Source organism: Salmo salar, chromosome 09 (genome assembly GCF_965601325.2).
Source record: "Salmo salar chromosome 09, fSalSal1, whole genome shotgun sequence".
Lineage (NCBI taxonomy): Eukaryota > Metazoa > Chordata > Actinopteri > Salmoniformes > Salmonidae > Salmo > Salmo salar.
In genome coordinates, this window is record NC_138299.1 from 40,570,785 (window position 1) to 40,582,386 (window position 11,602).

The 11,602-nt window shown below is 46.7% G+C and overlaps 1 protein-coding gene across 2 annotated transcripts; it reads left to right on the top strand.

Annotated features, from left to right (window-relative positions):
• Positions 1 to 7,736: 7,736 nt before the first annotated feature.
• Positions 7,737 to 10,780, top strand: LOC106611340 (syntaxin-11). 2 transcript variants are annotated; one of them, XM_014211470.3, is made up of 3 exons: positions 7,737 to 7,858; positions 8,457 to 8,521; positions 8,787 to 10,780. In XM_014211470.3, the coding sequence occupies exons 2-3, from the start codon at positions 8,506 to 8,508 to the stop codon at positions 9,665 to 9,667; spliced, it is 897 nt and encodes a 298-aa protein (XP_014066945.1). In that variant the 5' UTR covers positions 7,737 to 7,858; positions 8,457 to 8,505; the 3' UTR covers positions 9,668 to 10,780. The 2 variants fall into 2 exon arrangements, with proteins under 2 accessions (XP_014066945.1, XP_014066946.1); XM_014211471.3 differs by lacking the exon at positions 8,457 to 8,521.
• Positions 10,781 to 11,602: the final 822 nt, after the last annotated feature.

Below are 11,602 nucleotides of genomic sequence, written 5' to 3' on the forward strand. Positions count from 1 at the left end.
CGTGCGGACCCGGAAGTGCGTCAACCCAGTCCGACTCGTCCTGTTCCCGCTCCCCGCACTAGCCTGGAGGTGCGTGTACATAATCTGGTAAGCCCAGTACCAGCACCACGCACCAGGCTACAAGTGCGTCAACCCAGCCTCGCCAGTCAACAGTCATCATCAGAGCTGCCCGCCAGTCAACAGTCATCATCAGATCTGCCCGCCAGTCAACAGTCATCGTCAGAGCTGCCCGCCAGTCAACAGTCATCGTCAGAGCTGCCCGCCAGTCAACAGTCATCGTCAGAGCTGCCCGCCAGTCAACAGTCATCGTCAGAGCTGCCCGCCAGTCAACAGTCATCGTCAGAGCTGCCCGCCAGTCAACAGTCATCGTCAGAGCTGCCCGCCAGTCAACAGTCATCGTCAGAGCTGCCCGCCAGTCAACAGTCATCGTCAGAGCTGCCCGCCAGTCAACAGTCGTCAGAGCTGCCCGCCAGTCAACAGTCGCCAGAGAGGTCAGACTGCGCTGAACTGCCGGAGTGGTCAGACTGCGCCGAACTGCCGGAGTGGTCAGACTGCGCCGAACTGCCGGAGTGGCCAGACTGCGCCGAACTGCCGGAGTGGCCAGACTGCGCCGAACTGCCGGAGTGGCCAGACTGCGCCGAACTGCCGGAGTGGCCAGACTGCGCCGAACTGCCGGAGTGGCCAGACTGCGCCGAACTGCCGGAGTGGCCAGACTGCGCCGAACTGCCGGAGTGGCCAGACTGCGCCGAACTGCCGGAGTGGCCAGACTGCGCCGAACTGCCGGAGTGGCCAGACTGCGCCGAACTGCCGGAGTGGCCAGACTGCGCCGAACTGCCGGAGTGGCCAGACTGCGCCTGAACTGCCGGAGTGGCCAGACTGCGCCTGAACTGCCGGAGTGGCCAGACTGCGCCTGAACTGCCGGAGTGGCCAGACTGCCCTGAACTGCCGGAGTGGCCAGACTGCCCTGAACTGCCGGAGTGGCCAGACTGCCCTGAACTGCCGGAGTGGCCAGACTGCCCTGAACTGCCGGAGTGGCCAGACTGCCCTGAACTGCCGGAGTGGCCAGAATTGCCAGACTGCCCAGACTGTCCCGAATTGCCAGACTGCCCAGACTGTCCCGAATTGCCAGACTGCCCAGACTGTCCCGAATTGCCAGACTGCCCAGACTGTCCCGAATTGCCAGACTGCCCAGACTGTCCCGAATTGCCAGACTGCCCAGACTGTCCCGAATTGCCAGACTGCCCAGACTGTCCCGAATTGCCAGACTGCCCAGACTGTCCCGAATTGCCAGACTGCCCAGACTGTCCCGAATTGCCAGACTGTCCCGAATTGCCAGACTGCCCAGACTGTCCTGAATTGCCAGACTGTCCCGAATTGCCAGACTGTCCCGAATTGCCAGACTGCCCAGACTGTCCCGAATTGCCAGACTGCCCAGACTGTCCCGAATTGCCAGACTGTCCCGAATTGCCAGACTGCCCAGACTGTCCCGAATTGCCAGACTGCCCAGACTGTCCCGAATTGCCAGACTGCCCAGACTGTCCCGAATTGCCAGACTGCCCAGACTGTCCCGAATTGCCAGACTGCCCAGACTGTCCCGAATTGCCAGACTGCCCAGACTCTCCCGAATTGCCAGACTGCCCCGACTGCCCCCCGGCGATGCCAGACTGGCCCGACTGCCCCTCGGCGATGCCAGAGTGGCCCGACAGCCTGGAACGGCCGGAACCAGAGCCACCTCCAGAAATAGGTGGGTTGGGGAGGGGGGGTGTAGCACAGTGCCGTCGTTGACGGCAGCAACCCTCCCTTCCCTCCCTTTAGAAAAGGGGACTTTTTGTTGGTGTTGCTTGGGGTTATTTTTTGTTAAGGTGCTTCTGGGGTAGCACCTTTAAGGGGGGGGTACTGTCACGTCCTGGTCAGTATATAAGGTTAATTGTTTTGTAGTTTGGTCAGGGCGTGGCAGGGGGTATTTGTTTTATGTGGTTCGGGGTGGTGTGTTTGTGTAAAGGTTGTTTGATTTAGTATTTTCGGGTTTTGGTTTATGTCTAGGTAGTTCTATGTGGAGTCTAGTGAGTGCATGTCTATGTTTGGTTAATTGGGGTTGGGACTCTCAGTTGAAGGCAGGTGTTGTCTATCTGCCTTTGATTGAGAGTCCCATATATTAGGGTGTGTTTGTGTGTGTGATTTGTGGGTGATTATTCTGTGTATAGCCTTGTGCCTTACCAGACTGTTTATTTGTCGAGTGTTCGTTTTTTCGTTATTTGGTATGTTCATTTTTGAGAGTAATTAAAAATCAAGATGAGCATTCACGTACCTGCTGCGTTTTGGTCCTCATTCACCGACAACCGTGACACAAACACCCCATTGAAACCCTACATGCAGAGTTCTGTAAGATTCTCCTACATGTCCAGAGGAAAACTACAAACAATCCATGCAGGGCAGAATTAGGCCAATATCCACTAATAATAAAAACTCAAAAAAGAGCAATTAAGTTTTGGAAACATCTAAAATACAGTGACCCCCTCTCATATCATTACCAAGCCCTGCAATGCCAAGAGCTGAGCAAAGAAAAGAGTCCCCTCATCCAGCTGGTCCTGGGGCTGAGTTCACATACCTGTTCTACTAACACACTGAAGCCTCAGGACCAGAACATCCAATCAATCAGAAAAAAACAAATTACAACACAGTCAAAACAAAACTACATTACCTATTGGGAAACACAAGCACAAACACAAAGCAAAATGCAGTGCTATCTGGCCCTAAATCGACAGTACACTATGGCAAACTATTTGACCATGGTTACTGATCAAAACCTTAGAAAAACCTTGATAAAGTACAGGCTCAGTGAGCACAGCCTTGCCATTGAGAAGGGTAGTCACAGGAAAACCTGGCTCCCTGTAGAGGAAAGGCTGTGCAACCACTGCACAACAGCAGAACCTGAGACGGAGCTGCATTTCCTGACAAAATGTCAAAAATATAAAACAATTAGAGTGTCATTTCCCCAAATTTGAAACACTTATTCAAGGTTTTAAAGACCTCTCTGATGAGGATAGGCTACCCGTCCTGTTGGGGGAGGATGCAGAGAGCTGTGTGTTGGCAGCGCACTACATTGCTGCATGCCATAAGATGAGGGACAGTGTCTGACAGACCAATAAACCTGCACATGTACTCTACTGTATGGCTATTGTTATTGTTGAATGTATGGTTATTTTGACCCTTGGTTATTGTTGTTACTGTTGTCCCGTTGACAATTTTGATTCTCATTTTTATTTATTTTTTATATTGTAAATATACAAAATAAGCTTTGGCAATATGTACATTGTTACGTCATGCCAATAAAGCGAATTGAATTGAGATGAGAGAGAGGGATGGAGAGAGAGATGGAGAGAGAGAGAGAGAGAGAGACAGAGAGATAGTGAGAGAGGAGAGAGAGAGGGATGAAGAGAGAGAAAGAGAGAAAGATATGGAGAGAGAGAAAGAGATGGAGAGAGAGAGAGAAAGGAGCGTGTATGTGGTCACGGCACGACAGGGGAGGTAGAGACAGAGATGCACTTTCTCCTTTACTGTGATAAATATTCCTCACAAAGAGATTCCTTATTCACAGAAATGACTACATTTATTCACAATTTGAACTTATTAAACCCAGAAGAAAAACAAAAAATACTCATGGGCGAAGGAGCAATGGCTCCTCTTGCAGCCAAATATGTATTAGCCTGCCACAGCCTGAGGGACACTGAATAATAACATCTGCATAGTAAGCAGTAACTTACTTATTATTACTATTATTGTTATTACTATTATTATTGCTGTTTATCATTCCAAATAGTAGTGGTATGGGTGGTAATGGTAATGATAGCAGTTTAGTGATGGTGGTGGTAGTAGTAGTGGTAGTAGTGGTAGTAGTAGTGGTAGTAGTGGTATGGGTGGTAATGGTAATGATAGCAGTTTAGTGACGGTGGTGGTAATAGTAGTGGTAGTAGTGGTATGGTTGGTAATGGTAATGATAGCAGTTTAGTGACGGTGGTGGTAGTAGTGGTAGTAGTGGTATGGGTGGTAATGGTAATGATAACAGTTTAGTGATGGTGGTGGTAGTGGTAGTGGTAGTAGTGGTAGTAGTAGTGGTAGTAGTGGTATGGGTGGTAATGGTAATGATAACAGTTTAGTGATGGTGGTAGTAGTAGTAGTGGTAATGATGATAGTAGTTGTAGTACTGATGTAATGGTGAAGATGACCGTTATTTAGTTATAAGTAAGTTACAGTTTCATTTTCCATATTTATATTTTTATATTTAATTTTGTCTTATAATTTACTGCCATTTTATATTATTATTTGTTATTGTTTATAATTTTATTACAAAGTATATTGTATACATTGTTGCTTTGGCAATATTGACACAATGTTTTTCATGCCAATTAAGCAGCTTGAATTTGAATTTGAATTTGAGAAAGAGAGAGAGAGAGAGAGAGAGAGAGAGAGAGAGAGAGAGAGAGAGAGAGAGTTGAGAGATGGAGAGCTAGAGAGAGAGAGAGGAATGGAGAGAGAGAGGGTGAGAGAGAGGAAGAGAGAGATGGAGAGAGAGAGATGGAGAGAGAGAGAGAGGGATGGAGAGAGAGAGAAGAGAGAGAGATGGAGAGAGAGAGGTGGAGAGCTAGCGAGAGAGAGATGAGAGAGAGAGGGATGGAGAGAGAGAGGGTGAGAGAGAGAGAGAGAGAGAGAGAGAGAGAGAGAGAGAGAGCGCTAGAGAGAGAGAGATGAGCGAGAGGGATGGATGGAGAGAGAGAGAGTGAGAGAGAGAGATGGAGAGAGAGAGAGAGAGAGAGCTGCATGGCAGGACAAAATACAAACCCTCCAAACCAAAAAGGCCTGTGGGGTTGATGTTATCCCAAATGAAATGAGAAAATATACAGACCACAAATTCCAATTGGCTACACGTAAACTCTTTAACATCATCCTCAGCTCTGGAATCTTCCCTAATATTTGGAACCAAGGACTGATCACCCTAATCCACAAAAGTGGAGAAAAATTTGACCCCAATAACTACCTTGGGATATGCGTCAACAGCAACCTTGGGAAAATCCTTTGCATTATCATTAACAGCAGACTCTTACTTTTCCTCAGCGAAAACAATGTACTGAGCAAATGTCAAATTGTCTGTTCACCTAATTACCGTACAACAGACCACGTATTCATCCTGCCCACCCTAATTGACAAACAAACAAACCAAAACAAAGGCTAAGTCTTCTCATGCTTTGTTGATTTCAAAAAAGCTTGACTTAATTTGGCATGAGGTTCTGCTATACAAATTGATGAAAAGTGGTGTTGGGGGTAAAACATATGACAATGAATCCATGTACACAAACAAGTGTGCGGTTAAAATTGGCAAAAACATGTCTACTGTTTCTCTCTCTGTCTCCCACCTCACTCTCTATTTCTCTCTCTGTCTCCCACCTCACTCTCTATTTCTCTCTCTGTCTCCCACCTCACTCTCTATTTCTCTCTCTGTCTCCCACCTCACTCTCTATTTCTCTCTCTGACTTCCACCTCTCTCTCTCCTCTCTCTCTGTCTCCCACCTCACTCTCTATTTCTCTCTCTCTGTCTCCCATCTCACTCTCTCTCTCTCCCCTTCTCCCACCTCACTAACTCCTCTCTCTTCCGTCTCCCACCTCACTCTCTATTTCTGTCTCCCACCTCACTAACTCCTCTCTGTGTCTCCCACCTCTCTCTCTCCTCTCTCTCTGTCTCCCACCTCACTCTCTATTTCTCTCTCCCCGTCTCCCATCTCACTCTCTCTCTCTCTCTCTCTGTCTCCCACCTCACTAACTCCTCTCTCTCCCGTCACCCACCTCACTCTCTATTTCTGTATCCCACCTCTCTCTCTCCTCTCTCTTTGTCTCCCACCTCTCTCTCTCCTCTCTCTTTGTCTCCCACCTCTCTCTCTCCTCTCTCTTTGTCTCCCACCTCTCTCTCTCCTCTCTCTTTGTCTCCCACCTCTCTCTCTCCTCTCTCTTTGTCTCCCACCTCTCTCTCTCCTCTCTCTTTGTCTCCCACCTCTCTCTATCTCCCACCTCACTAACTCCTCTCTCTGTCTCCCACCTCACTCTCTCCCCCCTCTGTCTCCCACCTCACTCTCTCCCTCTGTCTCCCACCTCACTCCCTGTCTCCCACCTCACTCTCTCCTCTCCCACTCTCTCTCCCCCACCTTACTCTCTCCCACCTCACTCTCTCCTCTCTCCCCCCTCTGTCTCCCACCTCACTCTCCATTTCTCTCTCTTTCCAGATGAAGGACAGATTCTGAAACTGCAGGATGCGTTAGATGAGCCTGGAGGAGGATGCTATAACCAATGAGACCTTGAGCACTGTGGACCTGGACGACCTGTCTGCCCATACGGGCAGCGACCAGGCAGCAGTGACCCCTGACCACGACCTGAAAATCATGCACCTGGAGACCCAGCATGTCTGACATGAGATCCAACAGATCCAGGAAGACCGTGCCCAGCTCCCGGACCAGAACTACCACGCCTTGAACAACACATTGTCGGACGACACCAGTGATGTGATCCGGGACGCCAACGGCATCGCAGCAGACATCAAGGCCAGAGGAGAGGCCTTCTTAGAGGCTACACAGGATGAACAGGGAGCTGGAGGTTCAGCGAGGTAGCACTGACCACGTGGTACACATTGCCCGGAAACAGTACACCAACCTGAGCACCACCTTCAGGGAGGTGAAGTTCAGCTACAACGAGATGGAGCTGGTGCGCAGGGAGAACTGTAAGAGACAGATCCTAGACGGATGAAAATTCAATATCTTCAATGCCCTGGCTGATGGGAAGACGGCCCAGTTGGTGCTAACGCAGATCGCTAGTAGACACAAAGAGCTGCTGGACCCGGAAAAAGGATCCAGGAGGTTTAGGAGTTTTTTCTGAATGTGCCTATTCTGACAGAGGAACAGGGAGCAGTGCTCAACAACATGGAGACCAATGTACAAAAGACAGAGGCAAATATCGAGGATGTCAGGGTTCAAATGGACAAAGCCAAGAGACATGACAAGAACAATCTCATAAACAAACTGTTCTGTGGCTGCTTTCCATGTTACAAATGATTGTATATCTGATACATTGTGTATGTGATACATTGAGTACCTGGATTTGAACGTAAATTATACATTTATTTCAGAAAGAACACTTAAAAACAGCTTTGCACTTCCGAAGCATCAAATATCAACTCATGATCTGTATCAAGATATCTACCCATAGAACAAGCATTTATTAGAAACAAACAGAAATAATTCAGAGACTGGAAGTGGCTCTGGAAATCCCACCGTGTTGCGTAGCAATAGTAGGCCTACCTTCATTGAAAAGCGCAACGGAGCACGCACCACCTATAGCGCAGAGTTTGTTCCACCAATATCATTTAAATATATCAGAGGTATAAAGTACAAAAACAACAATTAAATAGCTGTTTCCGGTGACATAAAACAACCACAAGGTGAAGTGACTAATGTCAATAATGTTTCGAGAGTTTTCTATATGAAAACGTGATCATGTTTTTCCGCTTGTTACACCTGCTACTTTTGCCATGAATGAGCAGCGGTGGGAAATTCCCTCTCAGGGATGCATTTGTTGGAATCAAACTGAACCAAACGGGGAGGGAGCTACCTGAATGTGTCCAATAAGAAACGTTTTGCCACGGTTTTCTACAGTTTGTCCTAATGAATATACCCCATAAATTAGGTAGTGGGCTGGTTCCTGGCAGACGCAGCTAGATGACAACACGAAGCATAAAGGGGAAATGATTCTCCGAGCTTTTGTCTGTTCTGTTTGAATGCTTTTGTTCTTATAGGGAAGTCTACGGAGGAGATATCAGGTAACGTTTTTTTCTGATTAAGTTCTACGATGATTCAGTCCTGTTGTAATGTTATCATAGAAGTACAAACGTTTGTGATGAGATGCGTTTTGCTCAGCGAGTTGAGCTTGGATTGTTGTGGGCAGCTTTATTTCATTTAAATGTTAATTATTCCTTAAATGTAATGTGTTGCTCTCTGTTACAATGAATAATGTCGCGAATATTCGTGTCTAGGTTACCTTCACATGTGCTTTGGCCAGACAATTTTGCTATGTTGTTCTGTTTAGGCACAAACAAACTTTACATTTAAAGAAACTGCTGACAGTAATTTTGCATTCTTTGTTGTACTGTAACAGTAAAAAACATGTAGCAACATGAAATAGATTATAGAGAGCTGATTAGTCATAACCTACGCCAATAATTAAATGCCTGTAAAGGGTTAAAGGGCGGTAAAGAAACGCAACACATTTTCTCATCCATGTCTTTCAGTGCAGTGATCAAATTGTTGTGAAAATCGTCACTTTTTTTGTTCTAGATATGCTGTGAGTCATTGGCCTGTAATCTAATACTAACTGGTGTGTGTGGTGTGTGTGTGTGTGTGTGTGTGTGTGTGTACTAGGAAGTCACCACCGCCCAGTGTATGTTCGCAGTGTTCTATTGGTTTAGGGATGAGATCCTCAACAGGTGCCACTTCATTTCCTCTTGTGGAATGGTGTTAATTGCGTCCTTGTTTTCTCAGTTTAAATCAGAAATATACTACACTTACAGTTTATGTAGCTAGCTTTTTGAGGAAACAAAATATCAACTTTTCTTAATTCTTCATGGTCATACAAGAAACTTTAACTTTATTGCTTGTGTAGGATTTTGCACTACAACATAAATAAGATGGTGATTTGGAGATGACCTACTGAACATGCAGTAAACCTCAAACCTTTTCCTCCCATTCCAGGTAGTATGAGAGACAGACTAGTTGACCTGCAGGGGGTGGCCCCCACTCCTCCAGACACGGATGAAAGGGGTCAGGGCAGCGATGATGAGGGAGAGCTGGAGCAGCAGTCAGTGGTGTTTGAAAACGAAGATCGGATGGACAGCATCTTCACAGAAGCCCAGTCCATGAGGAAGGAGATTGCTCTGCTCCGGATGGATGTGAAGCGTCTGGGCAAGCAAAACAGTCGATTCCTCACCTCTGTCCGGCGGATTAGCTCCATCAAACGAGACTCCAACACCCTGGCCAGGGGCATCAAGACCCGGGGGGAGGGCATCTACAGACGGCTGGAGAAGATCGGCATGCAGCACAAACAGCTGGAAGAAGAGGACGGGGCCCATTCTGCACTGGTCCGCATGGTGCGTTCTCAGTATGTTTCTCTCACCGGGGCCTTCCACGAGGCCATGTCTGAGTACAACCAAGCAGAGATGAGCCAGAGGGAGAACTGCAAGACCCGGATCCAGCGCCAGGCAGAGATCATGGGCAAGGAGGTGACCGGCGAACAGATCGAGGAGATGGTCGAGACGGGGAAGTGGAATGTGTTCTCTGACAACCTCCTGACTGACGGGCGGACGGCACGCTCGGCACTCACGGAGATCGAGAAGCGGCACAAGGAACTGGTGGAGCTGGAGAGTCGAATCAAGGACATCCATGAGCTGTTCTTTCAGATGGCTCTGCTGGTGGAGGAACAGGGGGCCATGGTGGACAACATAGAGGCCAACGTGGTTGCCACTACAGACTTTGTGGGCAAGGCCCAGGTTCAGATCAAGAGGTGTGTGACGTACCAGAAGAAGAGCCTCTGTAGGAGAATGCTCTGTTGTTGTTTCCCTTGCTGCAACAAGTGAGACCGACAGACATATCAGTGTTGTTGTTGTATTTCAAGTCACTCTTAGAAAAAGGTTTCTTCAAAGGGTTCTCCCATGGGTATAGCCGAAGAACGCTTTTAGGTTCTAGGTGGCACCTTTTTTTTCTTCCTAAGTGTAGGCTGCCTTTTCCGATCAAGTGTTTTCATGGCCATAAATGTACTTGTTTACACAAGCGCACGCGTATGTACTTGATGCTGAAGATTTTCAGATGTACAGTATGTTTGTTTCATACACTGGTTGTACAAAACATTATTGATGTCACTTGTTATCCACTTCATTCAGTGTAGATGAATGGGAAGAGACAGGTTAAAGAAGCCTTGAGACAACTGAGACATGGATTGTGGATGTGTGGCATTCAGAGGGTGAATGGGCAAGACAAAAGATTTAAGTGCTTTTGAACGGGGTATGGTGGTAGGTGCCAGGTGCACCCGTTTGTGTGCCAAGAACTGCAACGCTGCTGGGTTTTTCACACGTGTATCAACAATGGTCCACCACCCAAAGGACATCCAGCCAACTTGACACAACTGTGGGCAGCATTGGAGTCAACATGGGCCAGCATCCCTGTGGAACACTTTTGACACCTTGTAGAGTCCATGCCCCTGATGAACTGAGGCTGTTCTGAGGGCAAAGGGGGTACAACTAAATAGTAGGCTGGTGTTCCTAAAGTTTTACACACTCGGTGTGCGTTTAAAAACATATATATTTATACAGTTTGAATGTGACATTTTGTATGTCATGCAGCCTTTGCTTCCTCTCGCTGTAGAAGACACAGTTTATATTAACGTCCTTGCCTAGCTGGTGTTAGGAGAAAAGACCCAGTATCTTGATGTCAAACCGCAGATGCTAACATGCAAATGAATAGTGTGATGGGGTGTTCAATGTCTCTGTTGTAGAAAGGAAAAAGCTATATGATGCTACAGGCTTTCAGTTAAAATAATAGAGTGCAGTTCCAATGTTTGTTGCTCCCACTTAGATGTCCTATAACTTTCAGCTGTATTGGATTTTACAAATTGTTATTTATGTTTTACGAGAGGATATATATATATATATATTTTTTTTTTAAATAATAAATGCTGTAAAATTGCCCTTACATTTGTTTTATTATTGTTACATTTATTTTTTATTTCACCTTTATTTAACCAGGTAGGCTAGTTGAGAACAAGTTCTCATTTCCAACTGCGACCTGGCCAAGATAAAGCAAAGCAGTGTGACACAAACAACAACAGAGTTACACATGGGATAAACAAGCCAATTACACAATAAACAAGTCAATGACACAGTAGAAAAAAAGAAAGTCTATATACAGTGTGTGCAAAAGGCATGAGGAGGTAGGCAATAAATAGGCCATAGTTGCGAAGAAATTACAATTTAGCAGATTAACACTGGAGTGACAAATGAGCAGATGATGATGTGCAAGTAGAGATACTGGTGTGCAAAAGAGCAGAAAAGTAAATTAAAAACAGTATGGGGATGAGGTAGGTAGATTGGGTGGGCTATTTACAGATGGACTATGTACAGCTGCAGCGATCGGTTAGCTGCTCAGATAGCTGATGTTTAAAGTTGGTGAGGGGAAATATAAGTCTCCAGCTTCAGCTTTTATTTTTTGTAATTTTTTATTTTTTGCAATTCATTCCAGTCACTGGCAGCAGAGAACCGGAAGGAAAGGTGGCCAAATGAGGTGTTGGCTTTGGGGATGACCAGTGATATATACCTGCTGGAGCGTGTGCTACGGGTGGGTGTTGTTATCATGACCAGTGAGCTGAGATAAGGCGGAGCTTTACCTAGCATAGACTTATAGATGACCTGGAGCCAGTGGGTCTGGCGACGAATATGTAGCGAGGGCCAGCCAACTAGAGCATACAGGTCGCAGTGGAGGGTGGTATAAGGTGATAGACTGCATCCAGTTTGCTGAGT